This window comes from Eptesicus fuscus, chromosome 4 (assembly GCF_027574615.1).
Source record: "Eptesicus fuscus isolate TK198812 chromosome 4, DD_ASM_mEF_20220401, whole genome shotgun sequence".
In the NCBI taxonomy this organism is placed as follows: domain Eukaryota; kingdom Metazoa; phylum Chordata; class Mammalia; order Chiroptera; family Vespertilionidae; genus Eptesicus; species Eptesicus fuscus.
In genome coordinates, this window is record NC_072476.1 from 59,420,456 (window position 1) to 59,446,706 (window position 26,251).

The 26,251-nt window shown below is 34.5% G+C and overlaps 1 protein-coding gene across 1 annotated transcript in view; it reads left to right on the forward strand.

The window, feature by feature from the left end:
* The window catches only part of MCTP1 (multiple C2 and transmembrane domain containing 1), a 447,676-nt gene that overhangs the window by 200,187 nt on the left and 221,238 nt on the right, over window positions 1–26,251 (forward strand). The window contains exons 4-7 of the mRNA XM_054715060.1: window positions 5,053–5,132; window positions 8,771–8,882; window positions 17,091–17,129; window positions 24,341–24,400. Of these exons, the coding sequence (XP_054571035.1) occupies window positions 5,053–5,132; window positions 8,771–8,882; window positions 17,091–17,129; window positions 24,341–24,400 (291 nt within the window). The remainder of the gene's footprint in view (window positions 1–5,052; window positions 5,133–8,770; window positions 8,883–17,090; window positions 17,130–24,340; window positions 24,401–26,251) is intronic.

Consider the following 26,251-nt stretch of genomic DNA (forward strand, 5'->3'; position numbering starts at 1 on the left):
AAAAACCCTTCCTAAATGCATGAATCAAGAATCTCCACTATCTTAGATTTTAAAAACCTATAGGAAAACAAAACAAAGAAACAAACAAAAAACATAATTGTACTTGCTTTTGCGTTATGGACAAAGAACATGTGAGGTTATTGAGTCTTGGGATAGAATCTAGAGTCACGTCATAGCTGCCATTTACTGAGCATTGTGTTAAGTGCCTGACCTATTGTATCTCACATATCCTGATAATAACCCTACAAGTAACTGCTATCATCTTCTTTTTATTATTTTTAAATTTTATTAAGTTTATTGGAGTGACATTGGTTAATAAAATTGCATAGGTTCCAAGTGAACCATTTTATAATACACATCCATATATTGTGTTTGTGTGTCCACCACCCAAAGTCAAATCTCCTTCCTGTTAGGGTCGGGCAGGTGACACGGACTGTGAAAGAATTCACAACTAAGAGAAGAGATGCAGAGAGGAAGTTTATTTTACTTTCCACTAAGGAAAAGGGCTGGTGCATTGCTAATTAATACGGGACAAGAAACAAAAAGCAGCTTCCCCTTTTAAAGGGTAATGGCTGCTGTTGCTAGGTGACAAGTAAGGGAGGAGGATTTGGGCTGAAGTGAAGTTTGTTTTTCAGGAGACAGTCTGGACAGATGTCCTAGGAAGGCGTCTTATCAGTATTTTTCCCAAACCTATAAAACATGCTTAGAGCAAAAGTTATGAAGAGTTCAAAAGAGGCCTGTTTGAAGGGAGGGAGGGAGGGAGGGAATTTTCTACAACTAGAGTCTCCTTGGTGACAATTATCCCTGAGTTGCAAAAACAGCAGGGAGGAGTGTTATGCAAGAAGGTAGCCCTGAGAGTAGCTTATCTTGTCTTGCAGTCTGAACAGAGGGGCTCTTTGAATCAGAGGAGCTAACAATCTTGGGGTTTAATTACCAGGTGCTTCTCATAAATTGTGGAAGGCTACAGCAAAGAAAAAGAAAGGCCTTTTTTCTGTCCTTACACTTCCGTCACCATATATTTGACCCCCTTTATTCTTTTATACCTTCCTTCCCCCTCTCCCCGCCCCCCCCCCTTTGTCTCTGGTAACCACCATACTGTTGTCTGTCTGTCTCATCTTCTTTTTATAGGTAAATGAGACCCAGAGGGATGAAGATTGCTGTGTCCACTCAGCAATAAAGCAACGTAGCTTCTATTTTTCACTAAAAATGATTAACTGCAATGGCCACAGTTAGGTTTTATTTTGTTTCATTTCTTTGTTTTACAATGTCAGTTCTATTCTTTAGACTTTAATTATTCTTTTATAGTGAAATGATTATTTTGAAGCGGCCTAGGTATGAAAATGAGTCATGGATATATTTTGAGAAGAATCTTATATCTTGGGTCATATTGTATGATCTGGGTACCTTCCCACTTTCTATTCCCATTAAGCCTTCTTACTTCATTCTACTGCCAGCTTCTCTTATACAAATAGCAGTTCCCATTATTCCCCTACGCTGAGATATTTTTCTCCGTGGCACTTGTGACTACCTAACATGCATTTGTTTATTGTCTGCATCTTTCCCTTATATGGAAGACCCAAGAAATCAAAGACTTTGTTTAACTGCTATATTTTCAGTGCCTAGAACAGTACTTGGCAAATGGTAGGTGCTCACCAAGTATTTTTTTCACATAAATGAATGAATAAAAGTATGAATCATTCAAACTATCAAGTTAAAACTCCCCAAAGCCATAATTACCTAGGAATATTTCAGTCATTTGAGCTAACAAGTCCCCATTCAAGCTGATGCCAGTGGGAGTTGTTTTCTGTTATTTGCATAAAAAAGCATTTTAACTGATCCACAACCTAATTCAGTTTTTATTGGGAGACAATAGAATCAGAAGCTAAGCAAATGCATTTATTAGAATATTTGTTATTTTAAACTCATTTGAGAATGAAGAGAGGTGTTACTGAGCCCCCAAGCAATTTCTACCTAAATTTACCTAGTATTTCCAACACAATGGAGTGGAGGGTTCTTGAAAGCCAAGATCCCATTTAATTGTTCACATTTGAATTCCCAGAACTCCACCCAGAGTGAGTGCCCAAGTTATGTTTGTTAAATTTCTGAAATTCAGTATAACAATATTTGAATCTGACTCCTTTCGATCCTGGGATTTAGGAGAAAGTAACATATTCTTTTTAAGTTTTGGATTCGTTATCTGCAAAACGGAAACAACACCTTGTTCACTGAGTTGTGTAAGAATTAAATTTAAAAATTTATGTAATGCATTTAACACAATGCCTAACATATAGTAAATATAGAAAAAAAAAAAAACATCCATCAGAGTTAACTGTGCATATTGTGTGGTGGGAAAGTCTTTTCCTTTTATTTCTTTTCTATGCTCTGTATTTCTGAAGCTCCACCTAAAGCGATGCTCCCTCTGACAAATAGTTTATAGAACTCGAACCAAGTAACCTAGCTTATAATTTCATAACGAATGGATGCTGATGTTTCCATTTGGTTCCGGGTTTGTGCTTTTGCTGATTAATAGGAATTGAGAACTAAAGTAAACATCTAGCATTAAGACAGTAGGAAAGACTCTCACCATGAGTAAACAGAGTTTAAATGTTGAATCACCCAGGTGGGTTGTCTACCCTTAATCAGTTCACTGGCCTCACAGCTTTTCACTTCACATGTACGGGGGGGGGGGGTACCCCAGGTGTTCTCACTGATTATATTTCACTGTAGTCTCCCCAAGACTTTAAGCCTTAGGATAATACAATGAAAAGAGATTGTACTAGAGAAATTTCTCTAATTTTTTATGTAAATTTTATGTTGTAAAGTACAGTACTGCAGTCAATTGCAAATACCGAGGTGGCAGTTGGCATAGATGTGCAATATATTCATGTGATATGCCACTGAGTGATGACTAAAGCTCAGATGTGTAATTGATCAAGGAGAATATTTATTGCAGGGGTGCTGTGCTTTCTACAACAAATGCATTCCTGAAAGATTGTAGGTAAATCAAATGACTGTAAATTGAATAATTTAAGACGCATTAGGGGAACTTATTACTTAAATAAATCCCCTTATGACTCTTCAAATTTAAGAATCCTTTTATAATGCAAAGTGTTTATCTTATTGTTTTAATATTGATTTTTTTCACGTTAAGTTTGTTTACACTGAAGTACACCTGCACTAGAGAAAAAGCAGCAACTGATTCAGGCTGCTGTGGATACTGTTACCTCTGCTTCCAGCTTTCAAACTTGTGCCAAGAATTGGGGACAGGAGCACTGGGCTATGGATTCTCACATCCTGGAGAGTCTAGTGGCCTGGGTTGTCCTTTCAAGAGAGAACTTACCTGTTTATGTTCATATACCCCAGTATCCTATATAATAAAAGCCTAATATGCAAATTGTCCACTTGACCAAGAGTTCAACAAGGGGGCGGCAGTGGTGGCAGCAGGTGGCCTGGGGAAAGTAGGGCCCCCCGACCCCCGCCCCGGCCAGTGGTGGCAGCAGTGGCAGCAGGCAGCTGGGAGAAGGGAAGCACCCTGGATGGCAGCCGCTAGGGACCCTTCCCATGCACGAATTTTGTGCACTGGGCCTCTAGTATGAGTATATGATTTTCTGTTTCAAAAGGTCAAGAAACACAGCTCAAACTTCATCTAGTAGCAATTTTTTTCGTCTTAAAAATTTCCTTGACCTCCACTGTTATTTGTTTCCTTTTCAGTCCCTGTTCTTTTCTTTACAACACTTATCAAAATGTGTAGTTACCTATGCACTTCCTTATTTAATATGTGTTTCCCCTTCACTAAACTGTAAACACGGACAATGTCAGTTTTGCTCACCACTGTTTTCTCAATGCCCAGGATAGTCTAACACATGATAAGTACTTAATCAATCTTGACTGAGGGAATGAATAAGAAAAACTTAATAAGTAGATACTAATTAGCCAAGTCTCATTTACTTAGAGAGTTTTTTAGAAAGGGCTCTAACTGGTCTAGCTCTGGGCTCTCTCCAATCTGCTTCCACTCTCCATCTTTCTCAATCTGCTTCAAACACAATGGTTTCTTAATAATTAACCTTGAATATGCTAATTGCTTACTGTTTCCTCCACCTAGAGTGCTCTCTCCTTACTAAATAGGTTAATCTTTCTCAGCACTGGGTCTCCATAGGAACACACTTCCTCCAAGGAGCCTTCCTGAACTCCCTATCTAAAAGGACAGCTCCCAATCCTTAGATTGTTTTCTCCATAGCGTCCATCCCTGAACTGTACGTGTCTGCTTGGGTATTTATTGACTGTTTCACCTCTATACATAGGGACGTCAGGGACAGTGCCTGTCTCATTCACTGTAGGGAATAAGAACCATGAAAAGCACAGAGAAGATACTGGATAAGTTGTGTTGACCGAAGGAAGAAATGTTCTCTCTCTTCTTTTCTTGTCCTTTCTGTTGTTAGTCATGTTAACATTATCCCCCAGTCATTGCCTGTGACAATCAACTTAATTTAACTTAACGTTAATATAACATTATGAAATGCTTTGCTTTCTACAACAAAAGTACTCATAATATCTCAATTTTCACCTATTTGTATGCTTAAATGATATTGTCCTATAATATCATAGAATTTATCTACAATGACCTGAGGCATATGGAGAACTTGGAATCACATTCTCATCATCTTTAGCTCAGTTTGGAAGACATCTTTGTAGAATTTCTTACAAACTCACTCTGCCTTCCAGGAATGCTAATGCCCTTCTGTAATATGGAGGAAGTATTCGAAGTCTGTGTTTCCCACATTTTTAATGATTTATTGTATGGTGATGATTTATTGTATTTTATTGTATTGATATAAATCAGTAACTTTAAGTAGGAAATTAAATACCATTTTCTTTTAATGCTTTCTGAGATCCTAGTATTACACAGCACAGAAATAAATTTTTAAAAATAAATATTAGGAAATGACATTGTTTTGGTAACATTGACAAAATTCAATATTTTATAATCAAGATGCTTTCATTTAAAGCTTATTTTGGAATTTTGATAATAATGCCTTCTTTTTGGCTTCTTAGGTATTTGACTATGATTTTGGACTACAGGATGATTTTATGGGCTCAGCCTTTCTGGATCTCACACAGTTGGAGTTGAACAGGTAATCTTTGAACTGTCATAGTATCACTACACCTTGTTAGGAAGCAGGGCCAGTGTAATAAACAATGTCAGCAGATCTGGGTTCTAGTCACTGTTCAGTCATGTGTGGTTGTGAGCCCTCATGCTAGGCAGACTTTCTTAAGCACATTTTTCTCATCAACCCAATGGAAATAAAAACATCTTCCTTGACTATCTTACTCAACAACAACCATTCAACAGAAAATTTCTTGGATGCCTGCTTTGTCCCCCAGCACAGTGCTAAGTACCAGGAATCTAGAGATAAATGACACATTCCTTGCTCCTGCTTTGCTCATATGGTTGTAATGGGGCATAAAGAAGATTATGCTTGCTAATCTTATTTATTAACTTAAGAATCAGGCCACCATCTAATCTAATAATAGACAAATATGCAAATTGACCGCACCTTTGCTACACCTAAGTCACGCCCACCAGCCAAGCCACGCCCACCAACCAATCAGGACGAGTATGTAAATTACCCCAACAAAGATGGCGGCTAATTTGCATATCAAGACAGCATCGAAAGAAGCCAAGAGCTGTAGAAGGGAGTAAAGCTTCGAAGAAGCAAGCAAGCCGGGGGGGGGGGGGGGAGGAGAAGGAAGGAGCAAAGTCAGGGCCGGGGGCGAAGGGAAAAGCAGGCGGGCTGGTGGAGAAGGCGGGGCGGGTGACAAGGGCAGAGCAGAGGCGGGGCCGGGGGCAAAGGGAAAAGCAGGCGGGCTGGAGGAGAAGGCGGGGCGGGCGACAAGGGCGGAGCGGAGGCAGGGTAGAGTGCAGCAGGAAATCCTATTGCAGGATTTTTCCTGCAACGGGAACGCTAGTATGGGAAATAAAATGCATGCACTTTTCTCCAAAAACTGCAACTTATCACCTGAGCCAAAGTAATCACCAGTAATCCTAGGCTACCAAGGAATGCCAAAAAAGTGGAGGCAGACTGGTTGTATTTGCTCAGTTACATCAGTTTACCATTGCTTGACCAGTTGTAAAGTTATATTATTACTACTAATATTAATTATTCCTTGTACCTAGTTATAGCCTTATATTTTTAAAAATTCATTTCGACATAGGAGTTAAGCATTTATCAATACTATGGAAGAAAAAACAGCCTCAAGTGGTGCTGGAATGGGTTGCAAAGGAAGCTATAAAATTTTCTTTGACGGTTTTATGGAGAAGGGATTCTGTTTTAGATGATCATGTTCCATCATGTGGCAGGAATATAATGTGGAAGGCAATATAATGGGCTAGATTACTACTCTATATTTCTATAAATGTAGATGAGTGGAGAAATATAAATTATGGGAACACCTTAAGTGTTATAGTCAGCTGAGTTTGAGCACAGCTTATTGGTCTTCCAAAGATCGTTTTTGCCTCAAACTTGACAAAAGAGGAGCTTTTCTGTAATTCCTACCTGTCCTTCATTTTAACCTAAAGTGCAGGCTTGACGTAAGAATAGAACCCAGGTGATCGCTGGATCCCCACCTCACTACAGTTGAAGGTAGTATCCTAGAAGGTGTTGTATGTAGTCTGTTATCGTAAAAACTGAGCCCCAGCTGGGATGGGCTGTGCTGTTCTTCTATAAAGACCATATTATTTTCTCTGTAGACTTGTACATAAGGATATGCAAACTATTGGACTTAACCACAGAGCATAAATTTCTCTTCTTCTCTATTAAAGATAAAATTATTGTGAAAAATAACTTTAAGTAGAAAACTATGGGATGATAAAGAAAATAAAAAGATATGCAAGCATTTGGTGTTTATGTTGACACATTACTTATTTTACATATTAACTAACCATTCCATTTTCCCTGACCACTTTTTAAAATCACATACTACTTTTTAAAATTTCATATTTATAATTATGCCATTGCATTCCATGTATAAATCAGTAGCCTCTGGGTGTAGAAAAAATGGGTAATAATAGTAGCATATAAATACTTATGCTACTATATAATGCATTAAGGTATCTCTTTGAAAGAAAATAATAGATGTATCATAAAGCAATTGTAAATGTACTTAAATCTTTATCATGCAATCATTATAAAAAAGTAATGAAGTGGGTGGGGGGTAGTGGGGGAATAAGGACACATATGTAATACCTTAATCAATAAAGAAATTTTAAAAATGTAATGAAGTTTTTCCTATTAATTTGTATATGTAATCATTATAGGAAAACAAGTCAAACCAAGTTGTAAACCCATTCACACACATATGCACACACACACATATACACACATGCACAATATAATACTTAATATGTATTTTTTAAAAAGAACAAGTTTGTTATTATCTGACCATAATTAGCTATAACTAAAATCATATTGGAACAATTTTCATCACAATGATTATAATGTATATATATTATCTTTCTAACAGGTTACTTGTGTTTCAGTTAAAGCCCCTGATATTAGAAACCTGTTTATATTTTTAATAATATCATTCTTTGACTTGGTAAATTGAGCATTATTTGAAAGAGTTTCCTAGTATTATAATAACTGAGGGCTAGAAACTACATAAGGTTCTCAATCCCAAATCCTCTTCCCAGTATTAGACTCCAACTGTATCATTTTCTAAAAGTTAAGCTCAATGTAGATAAGGATCTTATCTTTGATCTTGAGCTCTGGTTTTTACCCATAATCTAGCATAGTGTGTGGCATTTAACATGTGCTTAATACATGTTTTGTGAATGAAATGAATGAGCAAGTGACTAAACAAGCAAAGGAACATTCTTAATTTGCCAACATTTCAAATTCAAGTTTAGCGCCGAACGTTACACAGTCACTGTGGTTAATGAAGGGCATGGACCCTAATTTGTTAAATATAAATTAAAATATGGAAATAAGATATCACCTGTGCATTGCTTATTGAATGTATATTTTGCTTATTTTCTAAAAGTGATTGTGGGTAATAAATACTGAGCAATTCATAATCTCTTCCTCAGATACCTAACTATAATGATTGCATGATAAAGATTTAAGGACATTTTAAAGTCTTCTAAGTATTGATCAAATTATTGATTATCTTGTATTTCTGAACCAAAAAATTGTTCAGGCATAGGTTTAAAAAAACCCACAAAATAGAAGCACTGTTTTAAATATTGTATTTTCTTTTAAGTAATTAGACATTGCTTTTAAAGTATATCTGTAATGTATAGCAGGCAAAGTATATTTTATATTTTCCTCTTCTCTCACTCATTTATTACTCAATATCATACACCTGATTTTTTTAAAAAAAATCTTAAAGATGTGAAAGGAAAATAGTGGTCAATAAGTAACCCAATTTAGTTCTTGAACTCAAATTTATAGAAAATACCTGCCATTGCATTCTGTGCGCTTAGAGGTCATAGAGCAGGAGCGTGTATGTTTCTCAATACTGTTGTGGTTTTTTGGCCTTCCTAGTGACCCCATGGCCTTTCTAGAACCCTATGCAGGACTGAAACTTAACTAGTGAATCCAAGTATACCCCGTTGGCTCAAAATTATTGGACAACTTAAGTCATTGATGAAATGTTCACAACAACAGAAATTGTAACAGGAGTGTAAAGAAAGACAAAAATATTGATATAAAATATATTTTTGGCTTATTCATTGAGTAACTGTTCAGAATCTTAATATTTTCTGTCACAGGCCCACAGATGTGACTCTACCACTGAAAGATCCCCACTATCCTGACCATGACCTTGGAATCATTTTGCTGTCAGTCACCCTTACACCTAAGGAAGGAGAACACAGGGATGTGGTAAGTCGCCCCACAGCCTTGTAGAGCTGTTTTCATGCTCTCAAACTTGCTCTCTGATGTTCACTCAAACATTGTTTGAATGTTGTGAGCCTTCTCTGAGCCCAGAGGTAATAATAAAGAGAAGCAGAGTATGAAAATCTGGCCGTCCTTTGTTTCTGTGAGTATCCTGGTATCACTAGTCCTTGTATATTGTATCTCTTGAATTCAAATCTCCTGTCCTATGCTCCAGATCAGAACCTCTTGTAGTAAATAAGAGACACATTTGCATCTTTTATTATCATTTGATTTACCCAGTTTCAGACATGTTGTATTGTAGACAAATGATAGTGTTCATTCAGGGAATACATTTATTAATGAATTAAATTTTTGGAGTTCTACCTGGAGGTATCCAGGACTTACCATGTTGACTATATTGTCAGGTGTGCCATAACAAAGAAAATGAAGTGAAATGATAACAGAGTTTCTGCTTTCTGGTATTTGTTTGCTGAATGATAAGTGAGCAATTTTCATCGTTTTGATGGACTACCATATCAGTGCTACCCATTTCCCAGCACTGGCTGTCTCTACTTCTTTGCACATCGTGCTGCTGTGAGAAGCTGACAAGGGATACAGAGGAGCCAATTACTATATCACTGCTGAAGGGTTATTAAAAATGTCAGGTTTGACCCACATTGGTATGCTGGCCAGTGCACTTTCTGCCACCATTTACCAGAGATTATTTATTAGACTCCACGTGCTTTTGTGTACCGGGAGCTACTCTCACTAGGTTTGATTGTAACACATTTTAGGAGTAGACATAATCTTTTAGGCAAGTTCAAATGTTCTTTCAGCAATGTGTGTGTTGCTGTCTTAAAATAAGGCATAATTAGAGTTGGTATATATCATTTTCTGAAAGTTATTATTGATATTTTCTCTAAATTGTAGATGAAAACAATGAATTCCATATTCAAATTAGTGTTTTAAAATCATTGAAAAATTCACCCTTCTTGATAAGTACTTTTCTCTATCTTTTTAAGAATTAAACAATAAATGCACATATTCATGGATTATATTTAAGTATGATTTAAGTGTCTGTAACTATTCAGTGAGGAAGAAATTTCTATTTTCAAGCAAGTATTAGCAAATAATACCTACTGTGAGAACTTAGCACAATGGAGGAATGTATTCATGTGTGCACAGGCCTATGTGTGCAGACAAAAGAGTGGGTGAGGACCTGGTACTCAATAAGAACCTACTATACACCAGGTTCTGTGCTAGACCCTAAGGATATAGGAGAACTTATATCCAGTGGAGAACTCGGGAATCAAAAAATCACTGAAGAACATGTATGCTGATAACTGTTTTAAGTGTCATGAAAGAGAGGTACGTGTTGCTATAACAGCACATATAGAAGAAATTGTTTCATTCTGGGGGGTGGTGATTCTCTAAGGAAGTCAAATCGCAGCTGAGGTCTAAAGTATAAATAGGAGTTAGTAAGACAAAAACGAGGAAAAGAGGCGGTATTTTAAGCAGAGTAAAACAGCCTGTGCAAAGGCCTTATGGCTAGAGGAACCATGTTGCATTTGAAGAATTCAAAAAGTATTGGAGCTTAGAGAAGATGAAAGCAAAGAGTGTGTGGAAGATCATGGTACATGATGACAACTGGAGTGGAAAGTGATGCTCAGATTCTGTAGGGACCATTGGCCACGTTAAGTTTTGTGGTCTTTCCTCGGAGAGCAATGGGAGCCATTGAAAAGTCTGTAACTGGGAAGTGGCATAATCATATTTGCTTCTTGAAAATAGCTCTGCATTTGCACGATGGAAAATAAATGGAAGAGTAAGAACGGACGCTTGGAAACCAATTAGAAAGCTATTGCAAAAATCCAGGTGGAAGATAATGGAAGTTTAGATCAGACCTGTCAGAGACAGAAATGGAGGGAAATGATTAGGTTTACCTGAAGGAGGTGAAATCAACAAAACTTGGTGATAGAATGTTTTTGCTTTGGGATTCTTTGGTATTTTAATGAAGGACAGCACTTCATACGTGAAAATACCTAAGTGCCTGAGGTCTTGTATGTGCCCGAACCATGTAGCTATTTGGGTGATTTGATGATGGAAAGTCTACTAAATTTTTATATTAAAGAGATATTTATGAAGTACTCTCACATCAAACTGAGGGCTTGAGGGATCAAATTAGTATCAAGTGATCTTATGATGGAACTGCTACTTGTTCTAAATTCACAGAAATATATGTCAGCTCATGCAAAGTAGTTCCCAACTCTATTTCTTCTTCAACAATTCTTGCAAAAGTCCTTCAATCCTCATAGCTGCTCAGACTTATTTAGGCGCAATGTCTTCCTAATTAGAAAAAAATCATTTAAAACAATTTAGTGCCTGGTTGTTGATCGTCAGTGATTTCTCAAACATGAATAGGGAAGAAACAGGTGGGTTACATAAAACAGTTACACATCAAAAATCTGGCATTATTCATCTTCTTTTCTTCCTTTCCTTTCTCTTTATCATATCTCTCCAGCACAAACAGTTCTTTCTGAAATCCTCATGTCATTTTCTTTACTTCAGTCCTAGCTTTATGGAAGAAATATTTTACTGCCAAGTATTTTTCATCCACTGCCTTACTTCATATCTTTCCCTTTCAAAGTCCTAAATAGCACTGGATTTATTCTGTGCCAACTGAAAAACTGTCTTTTTTGCCTCCTGTATTAATGTGGATTCTCACCTGTCTTCTCTCTTCTTCGTCAGGGAAGCAAGTGGCTTAGCCAGGACTCAGTGCCTCAGAAAAGGCCTGACAGCTGCAGCCTATACCAGGCTTGCCCCTGGTTGGTGAACCATCCTGACCTTGGCCACACCTGAGGAGCAGAGAGGAGGGTGACAGGTGTGGCTATATTGGCTCCTCCTCGTGGGTGTGATCATGTGGTTAATAGCTGGGAACATGGAGTTGGCTGTAGAGAAGTGGGTCAAGAGGTGGGGAGGAAGGTTAAAATGTTCCTCATAGAAAATTCTATTGAGTTCCTCAATATCCTGGTGAGTCTGATGTCCTAGATTTGGATCTGGGTTCCTAAGCATATGTTTTACTCAACATTTCTAACAGGTACATAATAATTTGCTTTTTTATCCTTTTCTTTGGTCCATGTAGCAGTTATTTGCCTATTTTATTAGTATTTCTAAATTGTTAAGTAACACTAGTTATGAGATTTTAAAACTATGAACAAGGACCATTTTTTCTATTTTGGAAAAAAAAAATCCTCTTACTGATTATCTACTAAGCAGTGTGCTAGGTTCTGTACCTTCCTCTTTTTTTTTTCTAAGTGTTCAGTAACCTGTGGTTACTTCTCTGGTTAAACAGAAACTCCTGATGAGGTATTTTAAGGTTCTTCAATCACCAACAATGTTCCCTCACTTGTAACTTCTGTCCCAGCCATGCAAACTCTTGCAAAACTCGCCTTCTCTTAAGTCCAAGCTTTCTTATGTCACTTATAATTCCCCAAATGTACCTATACTATACTTCTGCTCACCTCCATCCTATATTCTATCACTCCGGTTTTTTAAAAAAGTACGTGTAAATTATTGCTTCTGATTTCCTTATGATAACTTCTCTCAACACCTAGCCCAACTTTCTGTACCTAATGGTTGTTCAATGGGTTGTTGCTGAATATCTATGAGGATTTGAAGGAATGGATGCTTCAAAGGTGCAGGAAAAGATACTATTTTTTTCTTACTTCAATATTCAAATCCCTGAGGTTGTCACAAACAATATTAAATAATGATTTAAGTTTCTTTTTGAGTTCTTAAAATTGGCATGTTAATGATAATGTGCTTAAAATTAGTCGGTATTGCTTGTCTCAAGATTTCTAATGATGACAATGAATTAGAAGCTGGTAATTGTATTTTTTTCATTTTGTAACATGTTTGTATTAGCTAAATAGATTTCTTGGGAATACATTTGAATTTCCTTGGTTAAAACCAGTCAGAAATCCAATATGTCTTCATATTTAATTTTTATATTCCTGAATACATAACATATTGCTGCAGTAAAAATGACACACTGAACTTTCACACATTATCAAGGAACAAATCTTGTTTAGAGAAACCCCAACTCAAAATGCAGCAAACCAGAAATCAGTTAGTAAATGATCACAATTACATTTAATATTTAGAATGATATATGGGGATGAAATAGAAAGTGATTTTTTTATTGACTCTTACACAGCAAAATTAGAAGAATTCTGTTTGCTTTCTTAGCTCAGAAATTATTTAAGCTTTTGGGACTTAAGACTTTATTTTAAAAACTACATGTTTATTCTTATGCCTGAGTTTACAAAGCTTAACTAAATGTTTTATGTGTATTAAAATGAAAAATGGAGTATGAGTTTCAAGAGCCATTAACAAATAAATCCTAACAATCAAATAGGAAATAGAGCATTAATGTTAAGAAAATGCTATCAAAAGTAGGAAGAAATGAGTAACTGGAAACACAGAGTATTTAGCATCCAAAAGTGCTAAGATTTCTAAATCAGTCATCTTATGAGTTTTGTATACACTGTCAATACTGACAATAAATGTCATGAATAATGCAGTTGGGGTGACTTCTCCTTGTGTGGACTGCCAGTTCTGGAAATCAGTAAAACTGAAGAATGAATTGAAAAACCTATCAGCCTGCTGAATCCCCTCTAAAATATGCAATGTCTAATCACAGCAATTTAAGAAATACAGTATAAGTAACAGCCAAAGTATTTCATAGTTGCTTATATTAAAATCTTCTTCATTGAGTTAATGAGTCTTTTTTAAAAATCCCAGATGTGTATCTACATATATTTGTGTGTGTGTGTGTGTGTGTGTGTGTGTGTGTGTGTGTGTGTGTATAAAGTTTCCAGCATTGTGTGTAGGAGAACCCAAAATCTTCATGGGTGCATGCCGATGAGTTGCATGACCCAACTGTCATTTCTGTTTGAATGCACATCCTGCTTTTGGCCCCTTAAAAGTGTGTCGTGAATACATATGTGTCCTGTGTATGGAATTTTGGTCTGATGGTGTGTTTGAGTTCTTTCTGGCTCTTTTTCTAGCAGAGTTCAATCCACAACTTTCTTCATTGGAGAATTTGTGAAATAAAAGTGAGTTAATTTGTGTTATACACTCTCTTAGATAACCTAGACCTACAAATTGCTTGGCTAAAGCAAATAAAAAAAAATTCTAAGAAACATATGAATTGACCCTAAATGGCTTTTAATAAATTAAAGTTTTTTCCATGTTGGTTTATTTTTTATTTTTTTCCTGAATTATTTCATAGCTAACATTTGAAAAAATATCCACCTATAAAAACATGATACATATATTTTATGATATGTATATACAATAATATCTACCCATTCTGTAATTTCTTTTATATCTATAGAGCCATATAAGTGCCTAAAAAATCACAACAAAATATAAAAGCACAAAGTGGATTGAGATTGTGGAATCTTTAAAAAAAAAGTAATCAGTTTTGCAGCTCTATCACAGGCCATATTTTTATGCTACTTATTTCTTTTATTGGCTTCAAAGAAAGTTGAGCTGCTAATACTTTTTTTATTACCTATAATAATAAAAGTGTGGTATGGTAATTAGACTAGCTGTCCTACTGGATGTCCTTCCTTCCAGACAAAGCCTTGGTGGGTGGGGCCCAAGGCAGAGGCCCTCAGCCACCTTGCGGTGGCCAAGCCCCTTGCACGAATTTCGTGCATTGGGCTTCTAGTACTATAATGATATTAGATAATGACACTTACAAAAACAAATTCATATGTTTCTCAGCTGAAGATCATAGAGCAAAAAACAAAATCTTTTTCTATAATTTGCTTCATCGCCTATCTTTAACATTCCCCAAACAATCTTTCTTTTCTAACATGTTTCACAGATAGCAAAGGTAGCATAATAGTATGTCTGTTAAATTCACTTTTTAAAAACTTTTCTACTGTTTTCAGTTTAATTGAATTTACCTTAACCCAACCATCTAAAATGAAAAGGAGACTTGGGAGATGGATACTCAAAGCCATTATTTAGCTAGCTGTTTGACTAAAGGAGCAGAAATATTATTATAAGATCTAGGGCCATTCTGAGAGTCACTGGATCTAATAAAAAACTCAAGATAATCAAGAAAATAATGAATTGGTTCCCATAAATGCCAGATCTTTCATATTTACACTTAAGAAAATTACTACTGACTTTTTGTTTGTATCAGTGTCTTAATCTGTAAAATAATACCATGCTGCCTATTTGTAAAGCCAATTTTGAGAGGCAGGAAAAATACCAACCCTATAGTTTGTTTTACATTTTAATAGTATGCAATAGTTCTGAGTCAGGAGATATGACTTTGCCAGTAGTAGTGAATCTGTATACTATTGAGTAGCATTACCCTGAAATTCAACTTTCTCTCATGTTCTTAGCTTCTTTTTTTTATAGTATAACATTTCTTACAGAATGGAATTTTATAAGATTCTTAGGTACTAGATGATGATGATAAATGGCTATGAGTTAAGAGATTTTACTTTTCAATTTATTTATCTTAATTGCTCTGTTTATTTGACTCAAAACATTGTCTCTAAGAATTACCATTCTTTGTTCCTTGAAACTCTGCTTTCTGTGAAAGTTGAACATTTATTTTCTGACTCCTACTAGGACAGTTTTTGTGAATATATCATACTACAGAAATGTTTGATTTCCAATTATCTTTTAGTGATGTTGGAGAAAGTGGTGGTAGTGGTGATGATGATGATTGCAATAACTTATTTTACATCAACCACAAACATTTACCACATGTCCATTACATGCACATCTCCACAACCCAGTGGTGGGTTTTGTTGCTTTAAAATGAATTGGACATTAGTACTTAGAAAGCATATAAAATAGTTTTATAATAGTATTTAATAGCAATGCTTTGCAGTTTCCTGGCTCCATTTGGGGAAAAATGGGAAATTATTATAACCTTAGGAAATCTATAATTCTTCCATATTTTCATCAATACTTAACACAGCATGTATATAGAGAAAGTATAACCCATAAAACCACTATTTATAGAAAGTAGGAATGTATTCTTATCTTTGACAATTTTATGCTTTTCTCACTTCCTACTCTAGAAACGCAACATAATTTCCTTATCTTGGTTTACATCAAAGGTTCCCTTCTTATATAACTAAATCTTGTATTAAAACCTTTTATTTCTTTATTTTTGTAACTTATGAATGGTTTCTGAAATGGTTCTGTTTTATAGTGAATCCTGCTGAAAGAGATATAGTTCTTAAAGGTATCAGTACATGTCCTTGCTACACAAATATGGCAAGCATTTCTATAAGCTATATTCTTTGCTCCAAATATTCCCTATTCTCCACTTCATCTGCCTTAAGGATAATAAAAAGCTAAGAGAGAGTATAGAGGTTAATCAGAAAGTTAATACCTCAGTGTTTATTGAAAAAATTTTAAAACTGGAGAGGAAATAAAATATTCTTTGTATTTTTATGACTTATTTTATGCAAAAGACCAATAATCTTGGGCACTCATCACAAACTTCCATAACCTTAATTAAAACTTGTGTCCATAAATACATCTTACTAAGACACACACACAAAAACTAGTCTTAAGGTATATGTTATGACTAAACATTTAGATCTACTAATAGCCATCACAATGTGCAGCATTTTTCTCCATTGAAAGCACTTACAGATCCTGATGTAAAAGATTAGGCATAGGCAAGTCTCAATGCCATCAAAGCAACAGATTTGAACGTGTTTGAAGAGAAAAATTGTCAGAGACCAAGTAAAGTCATGGTACATCCTCAACCTGCACCACCAAAAGGAACAATCGCCAATCACGAGACTCGATGAGTTTTTTCCCCAGTCAACAATTAAGATATTTAAAATGTTCCCTTCTATTTAAAATGTACTGTCCCTTTTTCCCCCCTGTAAAAATAAATAAATACATACATACATACATACATGCATACATACATACATACATACATAAATAAGACAGACAGACAAATGAACTCTCACCAGAAAGACTGCTTGAATGTTAAAGGTGCTTCTTCTCGCTGTGAATACGTGAAAAACTTTTTTTTGTCTTTTATAGTTTGTTGCTGGAAACTGTTTGCTGTTTAAATGTTAAGCATCCTCTTGAAACCAATTGGCTGCCCTATTCTGTACCTGAGTGATAACATAATTAAATGCTTTATTTCATTTGCAGACAATGCTAATGAGGAAGAGTTGGAAAAGATCAAGTAAGGTAATGCTTAGCATGTGATCTTTCAGCTTTTCTTGTTGAGAACTATCCGTCAAGCTGCTTTCCCAAATCTCTCTCACACCTCTTCACATTATACACGGGATTTCATCACTCTTCAATTATTCATTTTTTCCATAGTCTTTCAGCAAACCATGTATTGCTTTTTAAGTAAATAGAAATCTCACTGAGCAATTGCACCCAAATCATCCTCTTGCTAATCTCTGGTCACTTCTCAGCATCATTCTCAGCATCTGGTTTCTGTTATCTGTACCACAGGGTCTAGAAAATGTCTGCTCTAGATCAGTAATAAAATGATGAGGCGAGGGTAGGAACAACTTTAGAGAGAAGGAAAACCATGTAACTTACTGTTTCTGTTCACCGAAAATTTAGCCTAAGGTTTTCTAAACTCAGAAATCCCTGAATTGCTACATCTTTGGAGTATATAATGAGAACTACTTTTCACCATTGTCTCTTCTCACTTCAAGAAATAAACACTCTTGGGAGTGAGAGGAGTTTATGGCTCCTATAACTTACTAAGCCCTGGCTCTTATAACTTGTAAAAAATATAAGATGTAAACTAAGCTTCTGATTTGTTCAGTGGTGGTATCACTCTTGGACACAAATGAGCATTAAAATGAAATGGACTTTTATGTGACTACTCCCTAAAAGAAATAAAAGACGTATTTGTAAAAATCTCGTTTGCTCAAATTTCTATTTAAGAAGTCAGTATTCATTTTTACTAATGACTAATTTTCTTAGACCCTGGAACGTGACAATCTTTTCTCTTCCATTCTGACTGAATCATGCTATTAAATTTTCCTTTGATTTTGCCATTTTTATTATCGTGAATGAAGAAAACACATATCAAAATGTCTTCGCACTTATGGTAATGTCTTAACTTGCTTCAATAAATATTTCTTCTTATACATTTTCTTCCTAATTTTTGTAGAGTTAATAACCAAAAGATAATTTGGTTCACAAAAAAAGTAAAAAATGCAAAACATTTTAAGGAAAGTTGCTGAATATTTATGATTTAGTGTTCACTGTGTTTATATACTGACCAAAATAAAGTTTCAAAAAGTCTTAAGGAAGTGTTTGAACTGTTCATATTTGTATTACAATTTTTTCTTTGTATTTCAAAATTAGTGTTGTACTAAAAGTATATATCTTTTAAAAATTCATGCATTTGGCTTTCCTCATGCATTTTCTATTTATGATATATATGTGTAAAAATTTGTAATCCATTAATATGTAGCAATATTATCTCTTCCAGATGTAATTTAGATATAATGCTAGAGCAGGATATTATGTAGTAGTTACTATTAATTGGTAAGAATGATCTATTTTATTGTAGTATAAAAATAATAAATATAAAGTCTTTAAATAATTTTTAATCTATATTTAAATTTAATTTTAATGATAAATTAAGTAAACATAAATCTCCTTTTCCTTTGCTCTACAAAAATAGCTTAAAAGTAATAATAAATGTCTAATCTCCACTATTTTTATATCTAAAATTTTTTGGTTTTATTTATTATAGTGGTTCTCAACCTTTCTAATGCCGCGACCCTTTAATACAGTTCCTCATGTTGTGGTGACCCCCAACCATAAAATTATTTTCGTTGCTACTTCATAACTGTAATTTTGCTACTGTTATGAATCGTAATGTAAATATCTGTGTTTTCCGATGGTCTTAGGCAACCCTGCTAGCGGTTCTTAACCTGTGGGTCGTGACCCACAGGTTGAGAACCACTGCTGTAGAGCCTAAGACCATCGGAAAACACAGATATTTACATTACGATTTATTAACACTAGCAATATTACAGTTATGAAGTAGCAATGAAAATAATTTTATGGTTGGGGGTCACCACAACATGAGGAGCTGTATTAAAGGGTCGTGGCATTAGAAAGGTTGAGAACCACTGATTTATTATTAATAATCCATTTGTACATTCAACTGGTACTTTTTTTAGCTTGCCATTAAAGATACAGAATTCCTTGTGTCTAACTCTGCACTCATTGGGGTATGTAGCAGATTATTTTTAGTGTATATAATAACATGGCTTTTGGGTTTTTAGCCTAAGTGGTTTCCAACTTTTATAATTTAATGGGGATATAGAATTCTGAATAAAGGAAAATCAGTTCAATCATTTGTATTTTTTTTCCTGTGAGAACATACTGAACACTTGATAATTCATTATAATTGTCACTGTCCCTTAAAACATTTGCCATATTTGTTCATATTAGTGTTACAAGAGCAGTGAGAGAGACCACACTCACGTAACTTTTATTATACTATGTTGTTATAAGTGCTGTATTTTATTATTAGTTATAATTGTTAATCTCTTACTTGCCTAATTTATAAATTAATGTTTATCATAGGTCTGTATGTAGAGGAAAATAACATAGTATATATAGGGTTTGGTACTATCTGTGGTTTCTATCATCACCTGGGGGTCTTGGAATTTATCCACCACAGATAAGGGGGCACTACTATAAATTGTGCTTCCTGAGAAACTAAGAGATAAGTAACTATACTGTATAGTTTTACATTACTGTTTATTATGTTACTGTTTTGTGCAAATGCATCTCTTTTCTAATTATTTCAATCTTCTCTAAAGGTCCTTGTGTAAGGACTTTTTCCTCTTTTATTTTTGGAAAGAGAATATACATTTTTGGCATTACATTCAAATACAGGTATCTTATTTTTTATGTAACTATGCTCAAAGTCAAAGTCAAAGGTGACTTTTTCATACAAGTAGGTTATTTTATTCTTTGGAATCTTGATTTATGGAATGAGGTCTTTTGCTTTTTTATATCAGGGCTGTGATATGCATCCTGTCTTTGAGCACCAATGGTGAATATAAATCTGAGAATTACAAAATTTCTGACAAAGACTTACATATCATCAGATAATGGCATTATATATTCTCTCCACTATGGAGCTTTTTTCATTTCCTTGTATTTTCTTCAGAAGTAACCTTGGAGAGGGGAAAAGCTAAATTGACATTGTTATGTTTGTAATATGCGTATCTCCCCTGTACAAGTGAATCAGCTCATGGACTATCCCATTAGTTAAATATCTGCTTGTCATTTTCTTCGTCTTGCCAATAATGGATTCTTTCTATGGAAATCTTATTATTTGTGGCACTCACATAACATGGGGTCGTATTTGCTGTTGGAAATAAGAGATGAATAGCCAACTTGATGGCAAGGAAATTGTAATTCCTGTTCAGGACTGACATGTATTATTTGGACAAAATGTGTTAGCACCTAATAATGAGTAGGAAAAAAAGTATACCTAGACTTGCCTCTATATAAAATATGTGCTATCTTTGAATGGTATGTTAACTAGTGAATAATTATGAATTCCATAACATCTCCTCTCCTAGGGATGGTAACATCCTTTAAAACACTTATTCTGGTTTTCTATTAGCATACTTTCCAGCATGTATATTTTTAATTCTCCCCATATTCAGTTATTATAGAAAAACGTTATTTTAAGAAGAAAGGGATCAATGTCTCCCTAAACGTAGGCAACTGGATAATTATCCTGGTCAACGAGTTTTACTTACGTGACAAATGCATTTGGCAGAGAAATTGTAACACTTTGAGTTAGTGCAAAATTTTATTCTTTAGAAGAAGTTTATCATTGATAATTTATTCTAAGGTTAAATTATTCAACAAAAAGGTTTCATGAACTCAGAAGAGAAGATGCATATGTATTTTGTGAATAAATTTTATGGGGTCAAATAAATGGAAAAATATGAAATAATTGCCTCTATCAGACGGTAAGCAGGAATTATTTTGCACTCTATTGTGTGTGTGTATTGTGTGTGTGTGTGTGTGTGTGTGTGTGTGTTGTGTGTGTGTTTATGTAGAAGAATGAGTTTATCAGTGGATGTGATAGTAATAAACGTATGTGCTTTCAACAAATCACTTTAATTGTATGAGAAATAACCATTGTGATAATATATACACATGTTGCAATTCATATTCTCAACAAAAGCAGTTTAGAATTGTTTTAAGAAGAGTTCATCCTTTGAATAATATAATATAGACTATGTGATGATGTCTCATTAGCATATCTTCTGTTATTTAATGGCTTATTTTTCAAGTAATATATCTTTTTAAAAAGATTTTATTATAATCACTTAGCATAATTTTAATGAACTATAAAACACTTTATTCACTGGTTGAATAAAGCAATTTTTAATAAGACTTTTGGCAAGAATATTGTTAATTTAAACTAGAGAATACTTTCAACTCTGTAAGTCTGCAGGGCATAGTTAAACCTGACACCTTAGATGACACATTAAAAATGCATCAGTGAAAACCTCTAAGTGCTTTAATTTAAGAAATGGTAGAGAAACAAATTAACACATTTTTAAGTATCTCACACAGTCAGCCATAGTAAAAAAAAAAGTCATTATTTAACAATTATCAGTCCCTTTCTACAAAAACCTCACATACTGAAAATAAATAAGTAATATTTTAAAAACTGCAAAAAATAGAAACTTTCTTGGTCATTGACCCTCTCAACTGTGAGTGACCAAAATTGGCTTTCCTTTGGTGCCTCATTTCAAAGTATTATGTATACGTATTTGAAAAAATGAGATGCTTATATGTTTTTGAAGGAAGTATAAAATTCTTTTTTAAATCCTTACTTTGTCACTATTTATGCTTCTAAATTTATGTTATTTAAAAATGCTGTAAAGTCAATCTCATAATGAAGGCTTCTGAGATTCAGATTCTAAAATGCAGCAATGAACAAAGGGCAAATAGCATGAACATTTCTATTATAAAAGAATGTATTTTTACCTCAATTAATTAAACTCCTAAAATTTAAAAAAACCTGATTATTAAACTGCCCCAAATTCATCAATCTCATTTTGCTGTTTTTATACCAGTCACATATTTAGGTTGTTATCCTCTGTGTTGATTTGAGGAAGAATGGAAAGTATGGAGTTGGTGAAGTTTCAATATTAGTCACCTTAGAGCACCTGATACTTAAATGAATTTACAGTAATTATAAATTGTTGTCTTATTTGTTGTAAATATCTTGAGTCTAGAGCCAAGACTTTCACATTTAAGGAACCTTAACACATTTTACATTAAGATAAAAGTTACTGCTAGTTTCACAGCCTTTGTTATTGATTCTGAGGAAAGTATTTGTGTAAGGAGACTTCAAGCAATAATTTCTTGAATGTGATACTTGAAAATTTTTCCACATGTTGTTAACCATGCTGCTTAATTTTAAAAGAACTGGGAATCAAAGTAAGAAAAGAATGGGCAATAAAAAAGAAAACATGCATCTTTTCTAAAAATCAGAATAAGGTTTTTGAGTTAAACAATAGTATAGTACCAAAAAAGACAGCAGCCATTTCACCTAAGGTTTATGCCCCAATGTCCAAATATAAGTATATTCCTTAAGGATTTTTTTCAGAAACTGATGTGACAATGTGCTAAGTGTGACAAATGAGAACCATGCTTGTAAATGTAAATGAATTATAACTCTGTAGTGATAGTAAAACAATGTCTTAATCTCAAGATTTTTTTCCCTATGACCTCTGACATTAATCATGCTACCTGACCAAACCCTATGCAAGTAATTAGTTTCAAGAAATAGATTTCATGTAAAAAGCATAGGTAGATTGTATAGATGATCTCTGATATCATTCTACTTTTAAACTTAAATTATTTACATTGATGCACATTCTAACATAGTCTAGTTCATTATTATTTTCTGACTAGAAGCCCAGTGCATGAATTCATGCACCAGTGGGGTCCCTTGGCCTGGCCTGTGGGATCGGGCAGAAACCGGCTCTCTGACATCCCCTGAGGGGTTCCGAATTGCGAGAGGGTGCAGGCCAGACCGAGGGACCTCACCCTGCACAATCAGGGCTGGGGAGGGACCGCGGGAGGGCTCCAGAGCATATCTGGCCCATCTTGCTCAGTCCCGATCAGTTGGACCCCAGCAGCAAACTAACCTACCAGTTGGAATGTCTGCCCCCTGGTGGTCAGTGCATAGTGACTGGTCGACTGGTTGACTGTCTGTCCCCTGGTGGTCAGTGCATGTCATAGTGAGCAGTTGAGTGGCCTTAGCATATCATTAGCATATTACGCTTTGATTGGTTGAATGGCTAACTGCACGACAGGACACAGCATATTAGGTTTTTATTATAAAGGATATAAGTTTTGGTATTACATTTGGAAGGAATATATATCCTCACCCAAATGAAACTCCAAGTGATTAATAGTCAACAAATATTTATTGAGCATCTACTATGCATGAGGCATCATTTGAGGGGCTGGACCACTACAATCTTAGTTGCTAACACAAAATCATGGAATAATCAAATAAGTTACAAAACTGCTTCCTATTCATCACTATGTCAAAGGTTAATGCTTTCCCATAACTATCACAATTTCCCCTTAATTTTACTGTATTTGACATCCAGACACAGCATTAAAGTTTAAAGGGTGCATGTAATTTAAATTTTGTGTTTAAAAGTAAGTAACTATGTTTTTTTATTTTCTAGAGTTGAATTGGTTTCACATTATAAAATCTCAGGATTAAGTAATAAAATGCCCAACATGAATACACTGCTTTGTTTACAACCCAGTAACCACCTTTCTCAGCATTCATTTCTTTTTAAATTTATTTTTGGAAAGCTCAAGTTAACTAAGTCATTTATATTATATATAATAAAACTAGGAAGATTTAGTAAAAAATTAAACCAAATTTGACTAGGTGTGTGCTTATAAGAAAGATTTCTGCTATTATTCTTTAAAAACACTCTGAATGTCTATAGTGTTACGTTGTTTTGTAAACAGGAACAGATATTATCCAGCTTATTTCAAATTCTTAAAATATGTTTAAACAGTTCTTTTTAAAATAAAATGTTAGACTTTCAGATACATTAATCAACAATTGAGACTTAAGAGGTAAGTAGACTTTTAAAAAAAATTACAGAAATAATCCTCTACTTAACTATTATTGATATCAGACATGAATAAGAAAAGCTTTAATTTATTCAAGGGAAGAAAATTTACAGTTTATAAAGACCCAAAGTGTACTTAGAATATATAATTTTGTTTTTTGTTTTGTTTTGTTTTTAAAATTGGGGGTTTTATTTGTTTTGATTTTGTTGGGCTAATAAAGTATTCTCAAAAGCACCTCAAAATTTAGCTAAATATTTGTTTATTTTTAGGAACTCTCAAACAGTGAAGTGGTTGGATCTTATTTCTCTGTGAAGTCTTTCTTTTGGAGGGTAATGTCTGAATCTTTTTATTAAAAATCTTGATTTTTGGTTCTAAATAGTAATTTTAAAAGTTAAATATGAACTAATAAATTTACTTTTTAAAATAGGCTCTCAAATGTATTCATTTGCCTTCTTTATTAACTTTGATTTTAAGTCATTCATATGACTGATTTATTTATTCATTTGTAAAAGAACTTCATATGTTTAATATATTGCTTGAAGTCACTTCCTTGTGGGACCAAGTTTATCCCAAATTCTTAACACCTTAGAGGCCCCCGGACCTTACAGGAATATGATGGTGTGGTCTAATCGGTCCATTTAGGGTCTTAACCCTTCTTTTAAAATCTGTTTCATCTGTTTGAGAAAATTTTCTTCTATTACAGTAATTTTATATTATATACATACTAGATAATTGGTGTTCTTTTTTTGAAAAAATCTTATAAATTAGAAAACACCAACTCTGCTTTTGATTTAAATAAAGAAAAAAATGAAAATTCCACAGAGAATTTGTTTTAAATGCCATTGCAATTTAACATTATTTACTCTTTCATGACTTAAACATAATGAACTCTCATCCTTTTTTCCTCTACTATAATTCTGCATTGTGCACAATATGATTTATTACTAACGCATTTATGATTTTGCTTGCAATAGTTTTTCTCTTTGAAAATTCACACTTGGTACATGACTCTCTTAGCAATAGATATTGCAGTGAAAATGCTACACTGGTAGGGCTTTGCCATTTTCTTTTTTTGGCTCTTTAACTGCTCATGACTGAGAACTACCTTTCTCTTTTAGAATATTAAGATTTGTTGTGGTGTCTCTTAGGATGACTGGCAGGTACTAGATTAAGTCATGCACTGACTTGAACAGTGAGCAAGAATAAGCCACATCTATTCATTATCTGTAGCTTTCACACACATGTTTTCTTTACAACCTTTTATTGTTGTCAGCTTATTTTAATTATTACAGCCTCTTCATTCCCTTTCAGTCTACTGCTGGCTGCCTTCACTGATGTAATTCTGTATCTTTGCTAAAATAATAATAATTCCTTTTGAATCGTCCCATTACCCTTAATAGAAAATGGATTTTTTCAAAATTTGTCTTTGTTTTCTTAAGATCCACAAATATGGTGAATTCATATGGCATACTCCTTTGCCAAGAGAGCAAAATTCAGGGGCATTCTGCATCGAGTTTGGTCTTTATGCATCAAATGTGCAGACTGATTATTATGAATGAAGACTTGTCATCAGGACCAACCCCATAATTGATACTTTTTAAGGATTTCCCTTTCAACATCTTCTTTCCACTTTGCTACTTCCAAAGGAGCCTTCCACTTATCAGTTCTTCCCATTTGGTTGTATTCATCCTTAAGTATTCTTTATTAACCTTTCTCAATCTATTGAACTATCTTATTTTAGATTAAGAAATATGCACATTTTTTAAAATATATTTTATTGATTTTTTACAGAGAGGAAGGGAGAGACATAGAGAGCTAGAAACATCGATGAGAGAGAAACATTGACCAGCTGCCTCCTGCACACCCCCTACCGGGGATGTGCCCGCAACCAAGGTACATGCCCTTGACCGGAATCGAACCTGGGACCTTTCAGTCCACAGGCCGAGGCTCTATCCACTGAGCCAAACCGGTTTTGGCAAGAAATATGCACATTTAGAAGGTAGCTATTTTTTTATCTTAGGTATAGCGATCCAATGTCCTTTTTTCCTGAAAATAAGTGACAAATTGAATCATAAAAGCTGAACCTTTAGGAGTCATTTATTTTATCAATGAGGAAACTAAGGCCCAGAGAAGTGAGTCCATTGCCCTGAAGTACCTAGATGGTATGATCAGGACCAACG